Source organism: Pelecanus crispus, chromosome 6, assembly GCF_030463565.1.
Source record: "Pelecanus crispus isolate bPelCri1 chromosome 6, bPelCri1.pri, whole genome shotgun sequence".
Taxonomy (NCBI): domain Eukaryota; kingdom Metazoa; phylum Chordata; class Aves; order Pelecaniformes; family Pelecanidae; genus Pelecanus; species Pelecanus crispus.
The window spans coordinates 45,250,576-45,275,591 of record NC_134648.1 but is presented as its reverse complement, the minus strand read 5'-3'; the positions used below and the strand labels follow the sequence as shown (position 1 = coordinate 45,275,591).

The 25,016-nt window shown below is 38.8% G+C and overlaps 1 protein-coding gene across 2 annotated transcripts in view; it reads right to left on the bottom strand.

The window, feature by feature from the left end:
• The window catches only part of PRORP (protein only RNase P catalytic subunit), a 52,082-nt gene continuing 27,066 nt past the window's right edge, over positions 1–25,016 (bottom strand). For both annotated transcript variants that reach the window (XM_009487927.2, XM_075713187.1), the window contains 3 exons: positions 3,810–3,958; positions 2,119–2,314; positions 1–406 (listed from right to left, as the gene is read on the bottom strand). In XM_009487927.2, coding sequence (XP_009486202.1) covers positions 278–406; positions 2,119–2,314; positions 3,810–3,958 — 474 coding nt within the window. In that variant the 3' untranslated portion in view covers positions 1–277. The remainder of the gene's footprint in view (positions 407–2,118; positions 2,315–3,809; positions 3,959–25,016) is intronic.

Genomic DNA, 25,016 nt, shown 5'->3' with positions numbered 1-25,016 from the left:
TGAAATTCCAAGAGCAAAAAACAAGTTTTAATTCAAATCACATTGAGATGCTACAGAAATCACCTGTAAAGATGGAAATAATGGACCTAATTCATCCCTGCTGGACCACCATTGATATTAACAGATTTACTGCAGGAATGATTTTGGCAAAATGCAGTTACTGAATTCTTTTTACTTATAAGCCTCACACATTAATCCCATAATTGTACTGCTGAGTCCTCCTAGTCAGCAACAGTGATTAAAAAAGCAGCTTCAGCTTGTGCAATTACATTCTTCATCATTTCTGTTGAATGCAGAGCCATTTTCTTGGTACTCGATATGAATACTTTTCCTCAAAAGCGTCTTTATAGGGGATATGCCATGTATCACCTGTAGTCTGTACCACACAGTCATAACAGAGAGCAGGCTGTTGGATAAAGACAGATAAAAACATTTTTTTTAGACTTTACACAATATATTACTAAAATACCAGTTATAGGGAGTTATAACTTCCAACAGTTACCTTAGAAATCTCCATAGATTTATCCCTGTAACAACTCTTATTTACTTCCTTACGCCAAACAAATTCTAAATTTTAGTACTGGAGGAAAAATTAAAACATCTTTTAGTATTCTGTGGTCTAGGAGTCATTATAAATGGTTAAAATTCTGTCTTCAATCTCCACCAGATAATAATGATTTGAACATAATGCATTCAATTTCTAGAAACAGCGAAATGATTGTTTTTCTGTTCAGTTAAATGAAATCATATGGGAATTAACTCAGGATGTGGAGTTTATAGCCTTGAACTGTTAGGATTTAATGACATTAATGACATCTTGTGTTTATTTTTCCAGTGTATCTCTTTACAGAACTGACTTGCTCAGTGCTGAGGAGGACGTAAGAAAAGGGTTTATCGCTAACACTTTCAAGAACGTCTAGTCAAACAAATATAAGAAACTATTTTTCTGGTCTATTATGTTACAGGTATACTAACTCAACATATATAGCACAAATACAGAAGAAACATTACTGGTTGGCAATTATGGTTCTCAGAACATACTATCACTCTGTATGTATAGTCTTGGAAGTCTACTTTCCTGTGACAGCTTTCAGAATACCCTAGAAGACAGCTATGACTGGGAATATCAATCATCCAAATTACTTGTATGGGAATTAAGATGTGAAAATTACTAGCCCTTTTGTACAAAAGAAAGAAACAAGGTGTAGCTAAAGCTGTGTTACTCAGGTAACCCTACATTCAGTATTTGGTTCTATAAAAAGAAATGTATATATGGCAACACTGAATGAAAGGCTGTCGTTCTTATAAGCCTGCATCTCTATTGTCTGTTTGTAATGATGAATATTATTTTACAATTTTAACCAGAGCGGCAAGAAAATTAATCTGCATAGGTGCAGTATTCCTTGAAGTAGCAATAACAATGCAGACAGACCAGATAACAAAAACCTGCATGATATGGTATGTCACACGGTGAATTTTTCTCTAGAAGAATCTTAGAACAGCTGCACTCCTGTTCATGTACTCTTCATGGCTCACAAGGATACATGTCTCCTAGACAATAACAGTAGTATTCTGCTATAAGATGATACCATGCTTGGAAGACTGTAATTTCTGCAGCTGAATACTGACTCTAAACGTGACTGTCCTGTGCTTTCCTTCATGAAACTTTGTACATATGTTAGGCTGATATTACAGTGAATATTGAAATGCCTGTATTTTCCTGCTTCTTTAAAATGAAGATGAAATAAATTCTATTGTACAATTAGAGGCATGATATTTTATAAGAGTGCTACAGAGGAGGATAAGGTATTTCAAAGTTTAAAATAAATGAAAAAATATTGGCACTTATGTTTTTACAGCAATGGAAAGATTTGTATACACAAACATGCATTTGCATTTTAAACATTTCAGCAGCATTTCTTGTCTTTTTGATAGTTTTCATGTTTGTGGCATGCTTTGTGAATACAGTGAATTTTCAGTAAGCATGGGAGTTTTGAGCCCATTGGTACAAATCAATTTCTTAGACTCCAACAAGAATTTTTTTTCTCCCAGAGTTTGAAATTGTGTATCTTTAATGAATGTGTGCTGTGTGCTTTCTGACTGCAGCAGAAAACTTACCAAAAAATTTATATGCTTTCCTTCTGCAGAAGGGGAAAACACTATTTGGTGTCCACGCTGCCACTTACGGAACAGATGACGCGTCAGACTGTCAGAAAGACAAGCCTTGTGATCCCGGAGGAAGTCTCTAGTAACAAACTTGCAATGCTTGCCTGATCGAAGAGTGGCATATAACAAGAAGGCATCATCTTCAGAGCTTGACAAAACAAATGGAAAAGACAGACATCATTCACAAGGCAGTAAGTGGTTGCAGGAAATAAATCAAATGCTGATCTCAGATTTATTCATCAGCAACACTGAAAATTCCCATCACTACTCAGTTTCCTAGTAAAAGAAAGAACTTCTGCTTGCCACAGGGCACCAAAAGTTAGAGTGCAATAAAAATTAATTGCACAGAGCATTCTTCCCTCCTATCACAATCTGATAGCACAACAATATAATCTTTTGCCACATAACTTAACAGTGCTATGTGGAACTGAACTGCTAAAACTCCTAAGGGTACCCCCAAAACTTTGTTGGAATACAATCATCACAACTGATAATAAAGTGTAATGTAGGCCATAGCACAGATCTGTAAATCTTTGTCTTTACACGGGTAAATATACTTCCAAAAGGTACTATAATTATTTGGAAAATATAGTCAACATTAGCTGCTATTAAACTGAAACAATTTTAGGGAAAAATATCTAAAAATACATTTATAGTGGGCATGGGATACCCTATACCTGGAGAAGCTGAGCAGAACTTTGCTTGAAACCACTTTTTGATTGCTGTGGATTACGGTAATAGTAAGTGACAAGACACGAGATTAGCGAGGATTTCCAACCTGGGCTAAGAGTCCCCTTTGCTGGTGCTCAGATAGCAGGAAAGAAAGCAATGTGATTCAACAACAAAGAGAACAAGAGCCAGAACTGGAGAGGGGATGAAGGAGAACAGGAATCAAGGAGGCAAGCAGAGGAGACTTGGACTGGCTGTTGGGACAAGGAACTTGATCAGAAGTTCTGGGAATTGGGATCACAGAAGAAACGGCAGAGACAGGTGAAGGATCAAGAGTGGCCAACTCAGAGGGAAGACTAGGTGGAGCTGGAACTAAAGGAAAACTGAGACTTATTGTATGAGGAAAGCAAGGCAAGGAGAGGGGACACTGAGGCGGAGACAAGTACCTAGTTTAGAGACAAGGACAGGCTTGACTGGGCAAGAATAAGGGGGGTCACACTTCTTAAATCAGAGAGGCAGAGGGTCTATTTCCACGCACAGAAATACTCTCCTCTGGGAGCAGCAAGGAAGTCAGCGCTCCAGACTCTCCACGCTCCCGGGCTACCAAGGAACACTGGCCAGGCACGAACTTCATCTCCTGCCATGCAGTGCTAACACAGCAGACCACAACTGTATGCTGATGCTATCAGGTATTCTGTAAGTTCAGGCTACTGTGGTCTTGGCAGTGGTTTTAACAGTTATAAATCCTAATAAACCATACAGAAGTCAACATGATCCTAAGTGATGAAATTCTTCATAATGCAACTTTTAATATGTATTGTTTTTTGAAGCAAGTCTAGCAAGTTCCTCTTTCACACACACAGAGTTAGAGATACTAGTAATGGTACTTAAAACTACAGCTGTTTATACTGATTTAAAGTGCACATAAATCAGGTGCTGATCTCCATTACATTTAGCCATTTTCTTAAACTTACATATTTTCAGCAAAGAAGAAGTCTGCCTTATTCTGCATCTCCTTCATAATCTCTCTTTTCCAATTTGAAGAGTTAATCAGCATGTGTTTGCGGCCCAGAACAAGCAACCGGGCATTCTCTTTTGCCAGGCAGTTGACAGCATCAAATAGCTGCAGAAAACAAAGCAAACCCAAAGATTTTCTTAGCTGTAAAAACAGACTGACAGGGAACACTTTCATATCTGTGTTTCGACTAGTGGGACTTCTAGCATACCCTCATTTTCTGCAGTTCTTAACTGTAATACGAATTAAGTAGATAACTAATTTAGCTCCTTAATGATGAAGGAAAAAAAAACCAAACACCAAATCCAATTCATTGTAGGAAGCTGCTCTCAAACACACAGACAACACATCACCATTATACACCTTTCCCAGCTCTTGCAGCTTGAATTGACATGAATGAACTCAGGAAGAGTTGTAGGGAGATTTCAGAAATTCAGAGTCAGCTGAGGGAACTGAATCACATTGGGATTTAAGTAATACGTACTTTTGGAAATGATTCAGCACTGAAGCCTTTGCTGTTATTGGAGGAGGACCGAGCCCTAAACCATACTGCTTTTTCAGCCCCACCTGTTGTCGAAATTAGAGAACTACATGTGATCTGGGCTGCCCTGTGGGGTAAGCAGCAGTAAAAGGAAATCTGTGACCTCAGGATTAAGGGTTTATGAAAGCCACATCCAGACTAGCCTCCCACTTATAAACCAACATCCTGAGGTGGCAAATTCACTGATACGCCAACTTCTCTTCAGAGGGACTTTTCACCAGCCTCTTAGGGCTGTGCCTGTTCAGCAATAAATGCTTCTCAGGACAGGCATTTGTGCCTGTGACTTTCCCTTCCCACTTCACTCAGACAGAGCTCATGGAAGGCAACGGTTCTGGCTTTCAGCATCCAGTTTATTACTGTGGACTGCTTACAAAGCAATGGCATTTCAATTCTGCCCAGAAAGAGAGAAGAACTGTTTCTTGAGACTGAAGCATCACGTTTGAAGGCTGAGGACAGTATGCTCAACCTCCAGGGAAAAGTGTTTCCCAATTTTTACCTGCATTTTCTGCCACTATTTGTCAATATACAATCTCCTGATTTTTCCTCTAATCCCTCTTCCTTCTTTTCTATCTATTTCCTTTTCCCTATTATCTGTTCTCCCTGCAATACCTCTGATTGCCTTTCTCTTGCTCTTTCCCCTCCTTTCCCTCCTGTTTGTGATTCTTTATCATTATTTGGTGTCATTATCTTTTGTTTCAGGTGCTAGAAAGAATTGTTCTTCCAACTCCTGGGTACAATTTTACAATGCATTTAGTTTGATCTACCAAACAGCAGTGCAAAGGAGTGGTCCCACTTAATCCTCTCTTGAGCTGCACATTCCCTGCACTTGAGCTGCACTTCTGTTGCATCAGATCTAACCATGTCACAACTACGCATGAGCTCACTGATCCAACAAAAGAAATTTTTTTTTGCAGGGTTGGGCTTGCAGCCACACAACTGATAGACCTGAGTCAAAGGCCGTGACTGATGGGAACACATCACTGGAGGTGGTGAGGACAGGAAGCATGGGACTGCCTCTCTCAGCAAAGGACCTGCAGGTGGATCAAATTAAGTATGCCATGAATCTGGATCTGAGGATCTGAGAGAGGACACCAGAAGATTTTCTACATTAATTTTAACTGTTGACCTATAAGCTGCTGTTACCAACATTGACTCTGAGGGACTGAAGGCTCTGTTTTCATGGAGACATAGGGTCTCGGTGCTAATGCAAAGCACAAGAGCCTAACCAGTACCTATCAGAACTGGCTTCCTGCTTCCAGGAGATCATGCTGGACACCAGCTATTTCTCTGGATGCACACCATCTACCTTTCCCTAGTTAAAACAAACAGGACATAACGTGAGCAGGAAAAGGCCAAATGCAGTAATTTCTGCCTATAAAACAGCGGTAAAATAAAAATGGCATTTTCTCTCCATTGTATGCCCTGAATCTTTGGGGATACATTTCAGAATTCTTATTGGAACACAGAATTGAAAGATACAAACAAAAGCCACCATTTTTATGTTACTTTCAAAGTAACTATATTAAGTAATAACATATCTTCTCATCTATGTCACATAATTTATTTGATTATTAAATTATGAGGTTATTAAAAATTGAAAAACTCAAGTTCAGTTTTTCAATATTTACATTTCTTTTTGGAATGTCTCATCTGGGCAGTAAAAACTGGCTCATCAATTTTACTTGTTTACAGTCACTTTTATTTTCCCGGTTCTCATGCATTGGCCCGGTCCTGCAAATCATTGGATACAAATACCAAAAGGAAAATTGTTTGTTAAGCTGAGTTCATTAAATTTAGTAAAAGTTAGGAATGTACCTACTATGTTCATACAGATTTTCATGTAGAGAAGTCAACAGTGAAGAAATATCAACCACGAGTAACTTAAACAACCCCTTACAAACTCCAAATGAAAACACTTTCTCTTCTTGCCTAATGTTTTGCGATGTTAAGGGAAGGTTAGCAGAAAGTCATATGGAAAAAAAAGAGTTCAAAAATTTTTCCAAGAACACTGTAGAAACCGATTCTGCAAAGCCTAAAATAAAAAACTGGACAGCAAGAGCATCCTGATGGGGCAAGAGAAGAAACAATTCCTAAAAGTAGACTATGAGTCAAAAAGAGTCTCAGGAACATAGCTGCACTAGTGGTACTGCAAAGAATTGCCAGTATTTGAACTGCTGGAGTTTACCCAATAAAAAAAAGGAAACACCCTTTAATTACACTTATGGTTCAACACAAAGGCAGCTGGATTTCCAGATACAGACTGGTCAATTGGGGCTATTCCCAAGTTTATAAAAAACTTAACTGGCTTGGATCCAGCTCCGTTAAGTCTTTCTTTCTGAAGGTTGTAACTTGTGTCACTCTTTACCTGTTAGTCATATGGACTTTCTTCTCCTACGTATTATTAGCATAGGAGGTTCTCCAGTATGAAGTGCTTCTGGGAAAAAATTGAGGGGCTGGTATAAATTTGCTACAGTTTTGCAATGGAAAAACTCAAACCAGGCTTAAATTGTAATAAAATTAACAGGAATCACCATTAAAAGATTTAGAAACTCCTGCCTGCATAACAGCACGCTGTCTCTCCTCTACTTACCACATAATTACACAACTAAAACACAGAAGATAGAACTTATTTTTGTTTTCACAAGATAAAAATAATTTTGTTCTGCACACTCCCTTGCCTGATGCAACTTTATTAAAGAGTGTTCTATCTCATTTTAGGCTTGAGTGCTTAACAGGGGTGGTCTACAGGGAGCCACAGAACTCACATGGGGGGTTTCCTAAGTGTGTCTACTCCCACGCGTGGCTGCTTCTCAAGAAAGGAAGACGTGAGACACACAGTAACACTTGTTTTAGTCATAGAGGAAACTGAACATAATACTGTTAACAAAAAAACAGCAGTAGTGATCTCTCACTTAAAAAGACACAAGGATTTTATTAATCTAGTATTTCCAAAAGTTATCTAAAAATTATTGTCATCTGCCACTACACAATGCAAATATGCTATATGCAGTAAGCTCTATGTAGATGCACCCTTTGAATGTTCCTACATTATGTAGGTAGCAAACATCAGATGCTCAGTTGGACAATCTGTTCAAAAGGCAATCTGTACAAAACACTACAAAATATACAACACACACATTCCCTATACTATTAATTTTCTTGAGAATGAGGCTTACAAAATTAGTGAAAGAATGACCTTTTATGAGTATTAGTATCTTTCAAATTTGGACAGCAGAACATATAAAACCACATTTTCTCTGAAAACAGGAATCATAAGATGCCATTTTGTACAGAAGGGTAAATAAGCATGGTTAGCACCTGCTGAATATGTTCTGCTTGCAATCCATTTCATCATTTATCAGTCACATTTAAATTATTCCCGTGCTGTCCCAGTCTTTAATTAGATCTTCCTCAAGCTTCTCCTAAGCCTTCACATTTTACTTACAATGCAAACAATTTTGTGTTCACAGCACTCTAGCAAACGACCCTGATGGAGCCAGGGTGCAGCCACAAAGAAGTATGAAACTACACACAGATCAATGGAAGAGTCAAGACCAGCTGTTCATAAATGTATCATGTATCTCCCAATGTGGTTCTTCTAAGCACACTGCTATTAATTTTTCTATGATTTTTTAATCATTAAAAATAGTCCATAATTAAATGGATGTATGTACCCAGCATGCATGTTCTAACTCTGATTTCTGCACCCTAATCTGTGAATCAGTGAAAAACTATCACACTTGTATAATACTTTGGCTGAGTGTATATAATTATCTTTTCTTGGGACAGTCCCAGAGATATGAGCTATTTCCCCACACGTAAATGAGGTTTTTTTGTTTCTGCAGCAATGCCTTTTTATGGAATTTCCCCATCACGACCAAGCTCCTGCTCTCCTATCACAATGCACCTTTTGTTTTTTCTCTGTTGTGCTGATATAATCTATTTGTTGGGCCATGTTGTCAACCAGATCACAGCACAATCACAACTGCGCTAACACACCAGGGCAGGAACTTCTGGATCAGAGAGGAGCTGGAGTGAAAAGAGGTGGGGAGGCAGAGCAGTAGGACAGAGAACGCATACTCCACGGGATCATGCTGATGTTGAACTCCTCGTAATATGTAAAAAGCCTGAGCTTTGCAAATATGAAATAAAGCAGACGAAAACCCTGCAACTGGTAGTTTTACATTTTAAAAATCAGCAAGTTATACCTTAAAAGAACCACTTTTCAGGTAAGAATAAAAAGTTTCCTGTCAGAAGGGAACTTTTCTATACAAATTCCTGGAAATAGTTTTGCAGTAACCCACATTCACAATTCTGCACAATTTAACGTGGATCAAACACAGGAGTTAAGCTGGGAGAGCAGGGAATCCTTGTCACACTGCAAGACTAATCCCCATTCTTTAAATTTCACAACAGCCTTATGAAGTAAATTCATAATTACATCTCCACTTTACACAAGTGCATAATGAAGCACAAGGAAGACAGGATAATTACTCTACCTCATATGAGGAACTATGAGCAGAGCAGGATACAGATTTCCTAAGGTTTCACTGCCCGTCACCCGTTCCGATGACTAGATCAGGCTGTGCCACATGTCCCAGTTTCAAAGGTCAGCTCGCTGCAGGACAACCTTTCTCCTTGGATACTACCGGTGGTTTCCCACCTGTCGGATGGGAAACGCTTGAACACTGCTGCTGGGAGGCACACCATTCAGTGACTCAGCAAAATGTGGCTCACCTGTATACAGGTCTAGCATGAAGAAGTAATCACCCCCAAAAAGTTCGAACTGTTGTTAATAAATCATGTTTGCCATTTTCTAGACATTTGGTTTCACTAACCGCCATTTAGAAGCAAAACACGCTTACAATCAGGTATCTGCTAATAACAGCAACAAACTGCTCTATTATTGTTATTTTCACCTGTTGTTAGTGTGGCCTCCTACCCAACACTGTGGCTGTGAAACTGCAGAGGAAACAGGCACAGAGCTGCCTGAAGTCAGGTGGGGCTGAGCATGAGCATTCTCTCCAAAGGTTAGCAAGGAATCAATTCCCACATCACCACATTTATTTGACTTACAGTTTCATCATTTTTAGTTCCCTTTTTACATATTGTAGACAAAGAAGTTCAAAGAAAGGTGTGTACTTCAGTACCACACGCAGGAGAGACACAATGGGAAGCAGGAGTTTTTTCCTGCAGCAGGGCCAGCCACCCAGGGAGGGCAGGGGTGCTGTTTGCAGGAGAGGCTGGACTTTCTCACTGAGCCTGGTAATTTCGCCAAAGCGGGTTCAATACCAAACACAACGGAAGCTGCTGCTTATATTCTCTACATTATTACTGATGACACAGTGTAAATTAGTTGCAAAGTCCTCCTTATTCAAATGCAGGGCAGCATACGCATTTCTTGATCCCCTGCAGATTATCTGCCCCTCACTAGCAAGGGGATAGCTACTTAGAAGGGAAAGAGCAGTAATGGAGGAGTAACAGTTGCTAAGCTCAATCAGCCTGGTTTACTTTATGCCCTTGAGACAGCCAACAGCTAACTCTTGGCAACCATCCCTTAAGATACTGGGGATCGCTGCAATACTGCAGAAACAGTATTGTTGGGAATATTTGTATCCTGTGTTACAGTAGGACTATTTAGATTGATGCAACACACACGCCATCACGCAAAACTCTACCAGTGGCAGCACTTCACACATCAATGACAGCAATCACACAATGTTTAACATGTTTTATCCTATCTACATTGACTCCACACCTAGAATTGACTTCTCCTCTCTTGACACATTCACTAGAGATATGTCTTAAATCCCTATCACAATTCATTAAAATTTGCAGTTCATTTTTAGATGCCAGCTATTGCTCTTGACTTTGCAGTCAACTCTATTAATCAAAGGCAGATTATTGATTGAGCAGGAAAACGAAACCACAGAAGCAAAGATACCCAAATTCATTTAATATAGACTGAGGATGTACGGTAGCCTCAGTTTGCTCAGATGAGGTGATGCCTAAATACAGCTCTGCTGTTTGCAGAGTAAGTTTGTATTCAGAGGCATCCTAAGGATGCTTTTGCAGCCAGGTCCAAACTGACTGTGTACTAAGACACCCGGTGCCCCTGCACAGTCCAGTGTTCCCACTGACTGGAGGATTTGGCTCAAATGCAGCACTGGATGAATGCAGACATATTACTTCCAGGTCAAAATTGACTACAAGGATAAGTACCATGGACTGCGCCCAAGCCCTCCTGAATCCTGGGTAGTGGGGAGAGTAAAGCAGAGTAAACGTAAACAGAATCAGCTCAGGTACCAAAGCAATAGCGTAGTTTATATTTTCCTGTATTTGTGGTACCCTGGCTATTATGCCAGTAACAGAGATATCTTTAATTACAACTCTACTTGATTTCAACTGAAGGTGGAACCTGCTCAAAATAATCTCTGAAACAGTTCTGAATGTAGAAGTAGTATGTGTGTAATTAGGCTCTGACATTGTATTCTGCTATATTGTAAACTACAGGTAAAATTTCCAATTTCAAACAAGCTTGAAGAGCCACCCCGGTTTTTTATTCTACTGACCAGCTCAGAGAACAGCATAATACCAACCAAACCTGTGTAAGTTAACTTTAGGTTTGGAAAGACTGTTACAAATTTCTCCTATGCAACATAAAGACAGGGATAGGTCCCTATCCTTCCCAGCATAGAGGCATGTAAGAAAAAAAAAAAAAAAAGGTGTTGACATAGGTATTTTCTAATATATAACCTAATTACAGCCATATCCTGCTCTGTCTTATTCTCAAAAAGCATGACAAGTAGAGATTTGATGGACAGTGAAGCAGTGTTTCTTAGGAGAATTAACAGAATCAAGGAGGGATGCATGCAGGGACCAAAGAAATATATACACAACTTACTACACGGAATTTAAATTGTATGTATGACATGAAGGATGGGGAGGCAGGAGCGGGATCAGTAGGAGACACTAGCTTTTAGGAGTCTGGCTTTTGAGAAAGGAATGTCACTGTTAAAAGATCTCAGCCACTTTGTCAGACCTTACACCTGACAAACTTTTTAGTGTGACCATTCTTGCTCACACTTTTTGAATGTCACTCCTTTCAAATGGTAGTATTTTCATCATCACGATCTTTAGATAAATAAAGGTCAACCGTGAATAAAAGAAAGAAAAATGGGTAGTGACTATAGTTAGCATAGCATATTATGAAATGAACAATGCCAAGAACTCCGGAAATTGCTAAAGAAGAGATGGACAGTTGGGGAATTGCTGAATTTTAGAGTATAAATTGCAAAAAAGAAAAACAAGCTTTTTTTCCTGACTCTTACAACACTTCAAGACATGTGTGGACAAACAAACATTCTTCAGCTGCATAACGGCATTTTCAGAAGTTGAATTTTCTAAGTCACTGCAGTGCCAGTCAAGTTTCTCAATCCAAAAGTTTTGTTAGTCAGCTACAATACCATTTTCTTTCCCAATCACTTAAAAAAATGTAATGTTGGTTTCAACATGCAAGCAGACCCTCTGATGTTGGCTCAGCAATTATGCAGTAGGCATAAAGATGTAAGAGAAAGGGTGAATCTGAAATCCAAAGTAGCATTTTGATACGGCAGCAACTGGGAAATGTTCAATTCACAATTAACTACACCCCAGTCCTAGCAGCTAAGTTTTGTATTTTAATTATGGACTGGCAGTAAAATGTTTCCTTTCATGTATTTGAATTTTCTGAATGTCCTCCTTTCTTGAGTCATGTAAAAGGGCAAAGATATTTCTTTTTTTCTGATCTTCTCTATTTTTTCTACATAGCTAATACCATTGTATACTTTTATCTCTCCTCTTACTCATATTCTTTCTTGCAACAAAGAATAAATACCAAGATCTTGACAATACCTATGGGGCATCTTACATGGATTTTTTTTTTTTCATCCAGACCTCTCCTGAGCACTTACTGTTTTATACCAAAACCTGGAGATTTGCAAAGTATTAAAAAGAGTTTTCAGTATCAACCCTCCACACCAAGGAGATGAGCTAGGTGATTCTGTCTACCCATGATTATACAAGACTAGGAAAATAAATATATAAAAGCTGAAAGGACATGAAGTGTTACCTGTGAATTTCCACATAACAATTCTACCCTTTGTTCTCATCCTTGAATTCTTTCTGCCTGCACTGCTGTTTCTTCAACAGTACTTTCTTACTGATCACTACATATCACACTTCATTGCACCAAGTAGTATGTATATAATCTTTATTTTTGTGAGGAAGCAAGTCACATAAAAATGAAAAGGTATGAGGTTTTACTTATTTTTGTAGAGGCTTCAGAAGTGAAACTACCTATCAGAGCCACTGACTGTAAATGGAATAATTGTCCCAGCTGAAGTTACAGCTTCAGGAGTCTGCCATCTTCCACTGTAAACGCAGTCTTTGCCATTACATTGGTACTCTCGCATTTCTACTATTATTGTAGCAGCTGTATACAACAACTTAAGGCCATAAGAGAGTTTCTCTTACCATTTCTCATTTCAGAAAGGATGTAAAAAGCTAGCTATTACAAAGGAACACTTGTGAACTAAATGCAGCTGTGTGGGGGTCAGAAGTTATATTTAAGTACTGAAAATCCACAATGTGAGCAGGATCTCTGGGTGGTGGTGGCAGTGGTGGTGATGGGGTATTATGAAAATGAAAGCACAAGCTTGACTGATCCTTTCCATAGATAGAAAATAACTTGGTGCAGGACTGAAATTGGCTTTGTAAGAGTGAAACTGACAGTTTAAAAGATACCAATATTTTAGCTCTCACCACTGTCCTATGCAGATGTCTGCACAGCGTCACTGACCTAGTCTGATGTTAAGTGTTTTCCCCCCTCTCCAATCTGTGGTTCAGAAAGTCCCGGACGGTACTTTTATTATTTGAGGAAAGGTGCCGCAGCAGCTGGGGAGATCACTGTTACAGAAGGCACAGGCATGATGCTGTTCAAGGCACATTAAACCTATGCTTCTGCAGCGACATCCTATGTTTTAATAAACTTGATAGTTCCACAGAAACTTTAAAATAAAGACTATTTCTGTGCTCACAGATCAACAGGCTTATCATCCATGTAGAATGATACGATAACCAAGAAATCCATCAGTAAATTGATTGCTTGCAGTCAAAAAAATAGAATTGGACTACAGCATGCAGCAAACATTTTTAACCCAATTTTCACACTGCTTTTGTTTCTTATTAGTACTATTTTCCAGTTGCCTGCTACAGATTACTACTCAGAGATAAAGAGGTCACCTTCAAAAACAATTGTTCCTCTAAGAACAATTCTGCAGTTTCTTAACAAATAAATACGTTAACAAACACTACTCGAGTGGTGATTTCTCTTTGAAGGTCAGAAAGATGAAAAATTTGTTTAATATGAAAGAGAACATATAAAATGTTCTTCAACAGGACAAAAATCAGCAGAAGCAAACTAAAGCACAAAGGTCTGAGGTGGAGGCGTAGCTGTGTGGTCAGTCAGGCCCACCTACCCCAGGGAGACCATGCACCAAGGCTTTTAGCAAGGAGGGACCAAGGAAGGAATCTGTTTAATACTGGTAAGAGCATAACTGGTATTTACCAGGCTGGAGAAAACTTAGGGGACTTTCATGTACACCTTGCACTGCCAGTCCCATTAGGCAGAGCTTCAACTGTCTCATTTGGATCAAGGCTGCACACCCTGGTAAGTAACATACTGTTCCTGCAAGAACAGCAAAAATCTGATGCAGAGTGTATCACAAGTGAACGTAAACTACACAGTCTTAACACAGTCATTAACTTTGATTGTATATCACTGCAGACCCCTGCCATTTTACTACTAGTAACACTGCAGGCAATACCTATGCTTGGAGATCCTAGGCAGTGAAGGTCTGAAAGCCCCCCACAATAGCTACAATCCACAAGATCTAATTTACTTTAATGCTTTTAATAGAAGTTTATTGATAACAGTCTGCAGTACTCAATAGCTGGACACTGGGCAGACCACTATCAAAAGTATTTTTCTTTAACTCAGGCGGTAAGATACAGCGATTTGACAAACAGATAATATTGTCAACTCCTACAAAGTAATTATGGATGATATTTGATATTTGTCTAAAAGCTCCACCTCCTGGGAACAACTGGTTACATGAAAATCTTTGTCTACTTAGTCATTTTTTGCCCCTGTAGTCAAGAGAAAAACGCTTGAGAACATGAAAATATGACCAGAACGGCTTGGTCAGCAGAAGCAAAATAAGAACCACCCACCCCCTATTTTGTAAAAGGATCTATCTTTTTTAAGCTAATTTTGGTTTGTGGACTCAGGATTATGGTTTCCAGGTATCTGTATATGACGATACCAGCCAGCACATTTGAGGAATTCTGTTACATCTTTCTCTCCTTTGTCCACTTCCATGGAAAGAATGCAGATACTCACCTAACAACTCCTGGAGCACCCAGGACCGAACAGCAGTGCTTAAGTGGGAGAGCACGCTATAATTTCAGAAGTATTTTGTTTACCAAATTGATCAGATAGCTAAGGGTTAAAACTCTGTGTCATATTACTTGTTATGTTAGCTAGGCTGGCAGGGTGAATGGGCTTGTGGAAATGAGAGTGAGTGGGATGAGAAAAAAGAAATCCCTAACCTATAGCATTCGTATTTCTGAAAGCCCATTTGGGGATGCCCATTCAATGGAAAGTTAGAGCTTTTCACTCCACAAGGTATGAAAGTCTGAAGATACATACGTATCAATGGGAAGTGAAAATGTCAAAAGCCTCCAATTCTTTTATTTCAGCCACTTCCTTTAACTCTTGAGACTTAGGGCCATCATACATAAATGGATTTAAACAGTACAGTGCAATGTTTTACACGGATATCATGTAAATTACTTCAGATGCTGAAAGCAGTATAGTGACATTAACATTAGACAAGCCCAGGATAACTACTCCTAATAAGGAGCAGGGTAAATCAACATCATTAAGACTGACTGGTTCTGCTCTATGACTACCTGCTTGCAACCCTTTTACTACTACTTAATTTTATGTACTCAAATGTGTGGCAATTTAGGGCTGTGGTGGAAGAAAATTCCTATCAATCTATCAATCAATCTGGTAGTAGTATAGGTAGTGTTCAAGAAATACCTGTTTTCCACTGTGCTTTCCTCAAACTTGCACTGAACATAGAAGCTGAAATTCTAATGAACCACATCCCTAACAAGCACCTGCATCATACTTCCTTTTTTTTTTTTTTTTTTTTTTTTTTTTAGTGTATAGTGTAAGCACTATCCAGTTTACCCAAGTATCACACAATTAGGAAATAAACAAGGAAAGAAGGCATCAGCAAGGTTGATCTTCCCACACTGTTATACCATGTAAGTCAGGAGCAACTCCACAGAACCAGTGGAACTGAACTTTTAACTTCTGTTGGAGAGCTTATGGCACACTGTACATAGCTTGCTCACAGAGCCATGTCAACGTGACTCCTTAAAAGCTCAAAACTCAAAAAGATTCAAAATATTAGAGGCAGAAGAAGTCTTACTGCCACCTCACTGTTTCCTTTTTGGCAATCATAGAAGTGAGCAGGTAAAAGGATGAATGCTGGACAATGAAGATGACAGACATAAGCATCACTAATATTTCCTGAGTTACGTAAAACGTAAGTTGGTATCATCAGTATGACAGAAGCACAGGTCCAGTTTTAACAGTCACTACAGGAAACATTGTGCAAGGATAGGACAATGCAGCAGCTGAAATAGCAGAAATTATGTGGAAAAATTAGACACAAGTATCAGTTAATAATTCATAAAATTGGTTGGAAAATAGAGTATATTATGTTTACATAATTTTGAGAACCTCTTTAGGTTCTGACTCACCTGTCTCATTATAACTTCAATGCATATTTCCAGCTAGAACTGTGACAAGAACTACTCGGATCTATTAAAAAACTGACTGGTGAATAATAAATCAGGAAGAAACAGCATCACAGGCTAGTATCTTTGGGTGGAAAGGAAAAACCAGTAGATACTTGTAAAGATTAGTATGAAATATGTAAATGATTTGAAATAGAGAATTTCTCAAGAAGAGGAAGGTTTCCTAACAATGAGACAGGGCAGTAAGTACAATATCAGAGATTAAGCATCCAGAGTGATTTAAAATGTAATTTTTGGGGATCATATTTAGGAAATAATATTTATAGAATAGAGAATATGAATGTTTATTTGATGGAGATGCACATAAACAGGAGAACTCTAACACAAATGATACTTTATAAGGTTATTTCTTCATCTAATGTTTTTCAATGACTAATGTTTAAGATCTTGAGGTAGGCATCTTTCTTGGAGGTTGGGGAGTGAACATTTCTATTGTGTAACAGCACCATGGCTACTAATAAGTAAATACATATATACAGTTTTAAATTTTCAGTTCATTTTCTATCATTTAGAAAAATACAAGCCTGAAGATCTAAAAAGTTGTAAAATCATGTAAGCAACAGGGGATATCAGGTTAAGAAGCAAATAAGGGAAAGTGTTTAGAGAGTTCCTGCAAGTACCAAGGGAAGTTCTCTTGGTTTACACATGGAGATAGGGATGACCTTATACACAAGATCGACCTCCGCAGCAGCAAGCCACCAACCTGCTACACTAGCATGACGTGCATATGAGGTGACCCAGCAGATACGGGGCTCCTTTTCAGGAGATCCTGCAACTCAGGACCTCCTCTGCAGTTTATTTCAGCTTGGGTCTCGTTGCTATGACTTTTCTCCTAGAAGCAGTCCCAAAAATCCCTGTATTTCCCAGAGTTTATTCCATATGACAGAGGAAGAACCCATGTGGATTAGATTGCCTGTGCTAGAAATCAGCCTGTGGGTTGGTTTTTTTCCTGAAAATTTAAAGAACAGCAGCAGCAAAGGTAGCCATACCTTAAGGTAGCCATACCTTTCTTATTATGTTCTTGGTACTGGTATTCTTACTACATCACTCCTGTTCCTCATGTGATACCAAGCAACAAAATCATTTACAAGTCCCAGCATGTATGATAATAGCTTAATTACACTTTGTATGGATAGATCAGGTCTGATTATAACCATTAATAGACACGGTTGCAAGGTGTCTAGGCATTTCACATTTGCTACTATTCCAGATCATGTTTCGATTACACTGGTAGTGATGAGTTAGACAGATGATGCCAAATCACTGTTCCCTGCTCCTGCTATCTCTCTTGCTGTGTTGTAATTTAAGCACAGCAGAGGCGCACCACACATCATCCATGGGAGACTGCAATGGATTGCCGCAGTGGCACACACAGACTCCCAAACTTTTCCGAGGTGCAAATAATTTTCAATTTTATTTAAAATCTTATATTCATCCCACCTCTTACACTTAAATAAGGAAAAAAGCTTATTAGGAATTTGCATTCTATGACAAATAAGAATGTATTTTAAAAAATAGCGAAAAATCCACAGGAAACTTTGGCTTGTTATATTAACGACAGGTAGGTAACCTGCAAGACCAGGATACCTCAAACTGCGTTGCTCACAGACAAACAGGAGATCAACCATTACACAACAAAATGCTGGTCCCCCGAGTACAATTTGAGGTGATTGCTCTTTACCCCAACAGTAGCCCTGATTGTCATCATACACACCGAGGCAGAACAAAGATCCTATCAAGTAGGTCTAAAACAAACAAAAGCACACTTGTTATCATATCCTATATAACTGTGGAGCTCACTGCCACAGGATGGTTTGAAAACCAAAGGCAAAAATAAATAGGAAAGGTAATCAAATAGATTTATGAAACAAAACTCCATCAATGGCAATTAAACTTGCTAGTCAGGATGCAACTTCTTCATCCAGAAGTTCCTAAATCAGTAAAAAAATCTGTAGCAACTGGAATCATCCCTCCAAGTCTGTCTTGTTCTTGCACTCCTAATCCACTTCTGACTACTGTCTTGATTAGACAGGTTAGATACTTTGGTTTGAAACAATACAAATGCTCTTATCTTTTTAATAGCAAGGAGGATATAAAATTTTCTTATCATTTCTAGAAATTGACTCCACTTATGGCATGGTCCTGGTAGCAGCCTACAGAGAAGTGACAGGTATTTGAATAAGATCTCCTCTTTATATTAGCACATGTAAACACATTAGTTTAATCTAATTTGATGCAATTTAGATTCACATCACAGATAAAGGCATAAGTCTGAATTAGTCTGGGGACTTTTATTTTTACCTTTTTTTTGCCCTGACTCTTTCCCCCTCCCTTGTTTGGAGGAACTGCACAAACATAACCTTAAATAAGTAAAAGAATGAATAGGGATAGCCTCTTGCCTGTCACCTCTGCATCTGATGTACAAAATCAATACTGGAAAAAGGTGAGGTTTTCATAAGTGTTTGATGCAAAAGGTCAATGGTATTTGGATAAGAATTAAAGAGTTCTTACGGTTTTTCAGAAGTTCAGTTTGAAACAGGAATTCTTGTGAATTAGTTTTAAGCAAGCATACTGCCAGAGTGATCTTGATCCCAGCGTGGAATTTTAATTCTGGTGAAACTGGTCTCCTAGATTCAAATAGGAATTTCTATTTCCATGTTCCAGATAACATGAAACAATCAGTTTATGAAGAGATTTAGGTTAAAAGCTGTGGACAATTGTACTTGACTTTCTATGAGTCCAAGATTAAAAAAAATAAAAATTACTTTAACTTTGGTTTTAAACTTCACTGCAGGTTATAATAATTCTATAAGTTCAATTTAAATATAATTACCTATATATAAACGTCTCTTCCACTCTTGCTCTACAAGTAGAATGCAACTAGAGAAAAAACAACAAATGCAGCTTAATGGGTTGTTGGATCATTAATCAGCATGTCAGTACACTGAAATCCCTGGGAATAACCTACTGTTCAAAAAGATCAGGCTTTCATAACTTCATAAATAAATCCAAATGCAGCTTTTGTTTCATTGTACCTTTTCTCCTTCAGATAACACAGCTTCCAAATACATCGTCTTTCCTATTTTTACTAAAAATAGCATCTCAGATATAAAAGCCAAGTGTGAACCAAAAAATTGATTGCTTTTCAAAATATATAAATAAATCCAGATGTACACGAATTAATGCAATTGTTGTCTGAGGATTTTATCTACATGACCTTTAAGACAACAGTAAAACCCAGCATTTCTCAGGCTCAAATCAAATATTTATTCTTACAAAGAATTGGCCTACAATAACCCAACCTTCACATTCTCTGGCCTGCTTCCCACATCTTAATAGCACTATAGTCTCTCACTATTATGGAGACTTTCCATACAAGAATCACTTCTAAAGCAGTTCAGTTCCCTAGAGACCAGGTTTCCGATTTGGAGGCCCAGCACACCCCTTACTGCCACAATGATAACAATGCCATGAACAGGTGAATCGGTCAGGCTGCCCAAAGAAAACTCATCTTGTGGTTTGTAAGGGAGAAGTGAAAACACTGAGACCAAACTCATCCAGTCCAGATACCTTCATTTGACTTCATCACCCAGATTTTAGCAGGACTTCCCTACAACATACAACAAACAACCCGTTGCTAGTTACCAAGTTCACCACGACATGAATCATCAAGGCACGTTCATTCTGCTCTGCTGAATTTCAAGCGTATATTCCTAGTGATTAGAAGAATTCTTGTTACGAAAGATATGCTGCAATTCCCCTCATAAAACAGGAGTGCTTGGGTGCTCCTGTGCTTAGCTTAACTTTTGATTTGCTGCTATTGCCAAATACAAAGGTAGAAATTATAAATAGCAGACAGAAACCGATAGAGATCGTTAATTTAATCACATGGTTTTTATTCGGTTCTATAGTCGTCAACAGAGGCTGCAAATAGGAAGGGGAGGCAACACCAGGAAGTATCTGACTTTGGGAGAAAACAACAGGGAGAAGTTGTCAAAATGCCTGATAGATTTTTTTAACCTGCTCAGTTTCTGCTGCTCTATTCTTCTCACCAGGAAACACAAAATCAGATTGGAAACCTCTAAAAGGAAAAATAGTTGCTTAGAGTCAACTGTTGAGGCATTTAGCTAGGGAATCCTACCAGGCCCCATTCCCCCCCATTTCACAATGTTGGGAAGTTAAAAGTTTTGAGAAAGTTTCCCTGTATTTACAGGTAGCCAGTCTGACTTTGTATTTCCTTTCTTAAGAAGTTTTATCTACCTCCTGCTCTCCCCTCCCAGTGTTGCAGAAGCAGGAACAGATGTTGGAGTGCATCCCTGTAGGAAGAGCCAAACTTTGTGGCTCAAGGTATATAGTCAACACACGCATTTCCTCAGTGGAAGCATACTTGCTGACCACTTGCAGGAGTACTTCTAGAACCTCTGACACACTCACATCCAATACATCTTCACTTACTGTGTATTGGTATACAAAGCTGAATATATTAAATGGCCTTTTATTTCTCTTTTAGCCACAAATGGAAACAGTCAGGCTTCAGAAGAACTGCAAGGAGAGAAGCAAGACTTGCAGGCCAGGCTCTTCCCCTAGGTTTCACAGGCAAACGAATCTAGTCTCCTTTGCTTCTTCCAAGAAGATTAACAGCCTTGCTCTTCTGGATCTGGTGACCAAAATTTTCGGCTTCATCTATTCTATTTTAGGATGGCCCCAATATGGGGGGGGAAGATTTCAGTGTATCAGTATCAATCTCTTATATGTCGCTTTGGAGAAGAACTTGACTCAGTCCACCTGCTGAGATATTCAAGGAACCCCAGAAATTAACTGATGAAAGAGGAATGCAATGCTGAATGTTCCAGTCACACAAGTTTCAAGGGTACCCCTTAGTGTTTGAGCTCCTTTCTCTTCTAAGATCATGTTACCCAGAGGCTGAAGGTGATTTTCAGCAAAAACAGCAAAAATCTTCATCATGACGATTTGTGCAATACTTAAAAGGCAATTAAAGTACAGGTCTAAAGAATGAAGCACGTATTGCAAAGACAGAAATCTCTCCAATCTTGAGCAATAGGGCAAATGTTTCGTTATTGTGGAAATGCAAACTTGGACTACCACTAGAAGACAGGAGAAAAAAAAAAAAAAGAAAAAGCTGGGAGCAAATGAATAAACACGTCTGACTGCTTTGTTGAGTGGTAAGACAGGAGTCGGTGGGAGGAAGAATTGATGAACTGTCACAGTATGACAAATAAGACCTCTGTTGGATGTATTGATTCTGAACAGAAAATGACTCATGGATCTACTTAATTCTTGCTTCATTTACAGACAGTAAAGTACGTGAACAAATCACAGATGCTGCCAAATGAGTCAAAGAAGAAAAAAATTCTTTTCCATGCATGACTTTTTTTGGGTCAAATTTATCAATAACTGCTTGTTTTGCAGGACAGCTCATACAGCAGAGCTCACATTTTGTATCATGTATCACTGTCTCACTAATTGTGCAGTTATCTCTCATATGCATGTTGCACAGTTAAGGCAGACTTGAAGACTGGGAAAAATTACCACATGAAAACCAGAGCATGTTAGTACCTGTATTTGTCAACTCTATATGTATGCACTGGTGTTAATTTCTTTGTGTGTTTTGTGGCCTCAAAGTAATTTCTTAGTAAGCAGGACTCAGGAGACAAAGTTTTACTGACTATTTTCCCCAAATACTATAAGCTCCAATACTTTTTCCCCCCTTTTTCATCACAGAGGATTTGTAGGCACAAGAGAAGAAGTTTCAAAGAAACAAAATTATGCTTCAAAATTGATTTTGAAGAGAATGATGGGTCATAGGTGCCCTGTTTTGGTTTTTTTTTTCCTCTTTTTTAACTTCATTTGAAGAGTTATTGGTTTTGTCTTGATATTTGTCTTTATATTTGAAAAATGAGCCTTGAAAATGTGAGTAAAGTGCATACCAAAATCACGGTTCTGAGCTGAATTTACAAAGCGTAATTCATCAAGGTTCTTCAATTCTGTGGCCACAGTTGGGCTTTTTTCAAAAATTTAACAAGATCATTCACCATTCTCCTGTAGACTAGTACCCTACATCCTGGTTTTCTCCCCTATTCTGATGGAACTTTTTTCCTCTCTCAACTTTCCCTTCAAGGCTGCAACCTCTCTCTATCCACTCTTTTCCATAGGCAGGGAGTCCAGGAATAACTACTACAGAATGACTAAAATAACTAAAACTACAGTATTAGTTTTAAACTTTGAATCCCCTTGATAAATATTATTTTGAAAATGTTAACATATAGAAAACCAAAATGCAATAACCTGTTCACATGTGATTACTATGCTACTTGCAACCACACCATTTAGTCAAAGAACGCTTCTCCAATTCAGAGAGCAGCCTCCACTCAACAAGTCTGCTGCTCTTCCCCTGGAAGAGACAAGAAATAGCTGCAAGGCACCTCCTGTCCCCTCCGCCTGACACAGAGCACCCCCAACTACAGCAGTCACAACGTGGCTTTTTGTGGCCGCCTGCGAGAGGTGCAGGAGGGCCGGTCTGGTGGCTTTGTGGGCAGAAGCTGACTGCTGCTGCAAGTGGAAGGTGCGGCAGGGGTGGTGTGCCAGCTACTGCCACCAGACCGGGACAGCATGGGAGGGGAACAGCAAGGATCTGGCTTCGTCAGCTGTTGTACAGGCCTACTGTAATTTACGTGGGAATTATATGAACTTATGTAGTCCATTTATGGAAATGCTGATTAAGTTTGGGAGCAACCACTTTGAACTATCCGCCAAGAGCAAAAACTATTCCTTTGTGCATTGTGAGCCTTAAGGAACTCAATCTGGAACTATTTTACCAATCTTTTAGATGTCTCAATTTAATACAGAGATTACAAAGCGTAAAGTTAGGGCAGAGCTGACCCCAACTGCCAAACTGTTTGAAGAAAGGAATTGTGAGTTAGCTTTGATCCAACACACATTTCAAATCTATATTCAGTTATGCCTAACACCAGATGGGTACAGCTAAAAAAGGAGCTGGCTGCATACCTCATTTAGAGTACAGGTATAGTATTAGGTATACCAACCTCAATGTAAATTAAAAATAGCAAAGTACTCTTTAAATTGCGCTTGCTGATCGTGCTCCCTCACCCCTCTCTCACCCCCCACCCCGGCCCTTTACAGTCTAGGGGTAGCTAGGGCACAGCTCATTGTAGTTCTCTCTCTCCTCTTCCCCAAGCAACGTGAGATGCTCCAGAGCCTAGATATCCTGCTGGCACTTGGATTCCCCCTCACTTCCAAGGAACACTTCTACAGAAAATTGTGATAAACAGGAAAAATACATTTAAGAATGACATAACAGTTTGTGTTTAATAAGAGAACTGGACAATTAGTATATGGAAATTCCCTCTCTTGACCTTTACAAGGTGAAAGGTGGGAGCACTACAGGGAGTTACAGCAGCAGAAGACAGAGAGTACCAAATGTCTTGTGCTGGCTAAGGATTTACGTAATTAGATACATCTGGCGGAAAGGATTAACTCAACGTCATGATACAGCCTGAATCAACTTTGCTTAGCTAAACTGCAAGGATATCTCAGTTTATAAACTACCATGTTTACAGTACAAACAGTGACTGACTCATCAAGGCAAATACGCATCAGGTACAGTCTTAAACAGCAGCAGAATGCATAAAAAACTGGAAAAAGACAATGATTTTAGACTTCATGGGAGTTTGTTTCTATTGTCTGCATTACATAGCAAAAATAATTTCCATTCTATAATACCTTTTAATTAGGGGTCAACTTTAATGTCTAATTTAAAATGTTGCAGTAAGGAAGCAAAGGGTTGAAAAGAGGTGCTGGCTAATGTCCAGCGTTGCAGTTTTGCAGTCACTGTGTGTGCAGTGCCTTCAAAACAGATGACTTCACCGTTCCCTACCCCTCAGAAATCTTTGTTTCCACCCTCGTGCTACCTCCTCTTTTTGTCAGTAATTGATGCAGCCACATGGTGATTTGTACCAGGAAATAGACCTAGTATAAAACCAACCTGGAAAAAAAGGGCATTGTAATTACAAACCAACAGTGTCATATACTAGAGAAATTGCCACAGAATATTCCTGTAAATCTACCAAGTCAATAATATTCATGATGATCTGCTAAGTAAGTGCTGGCTGTGAGGACTGAAGTTGCCTGGGGCTACTGGAAGTCACATATCTAGTTTTCCAGAATGTCAGAACACTTTGGGGATTAAACGAGTAAAAATCATTCCTTCAACTTCTGCTTTTTTTCCTTCTCTTCTCATCCCTCAAGGTACTCGTGCCTTGTCCACACAACCCAGCCCCTTCCCAAGATGCCTATGGAATGCCTAGATGGAATTACAAATGTTAGGATGTTTGAAAAATAAAGGAATATTTTATCAGTTTTCTTATTTTAATCATATGACTAAGAGTTAGCTAGGGTTGGTCTTCAGCAAAACAGTTACAGTTCTTAAAGCTAAATCACAAAGTGGAACAGTATTTTTTGTTAAATTGAAATAAAGACTAGAATGCATTTAAATTACCATATTATTGTCACATAAATCTTAGGCCTTCTGTTGTGTTTAACAATGCCCTTTATTTTGCTATTCTCTCTAAGGCACATAAGGGACATAGTCCAAAAAACCTAACAATTTGCACATAGCAACGCTTACAGTGTGTTATAAATGGAGAGCAACAA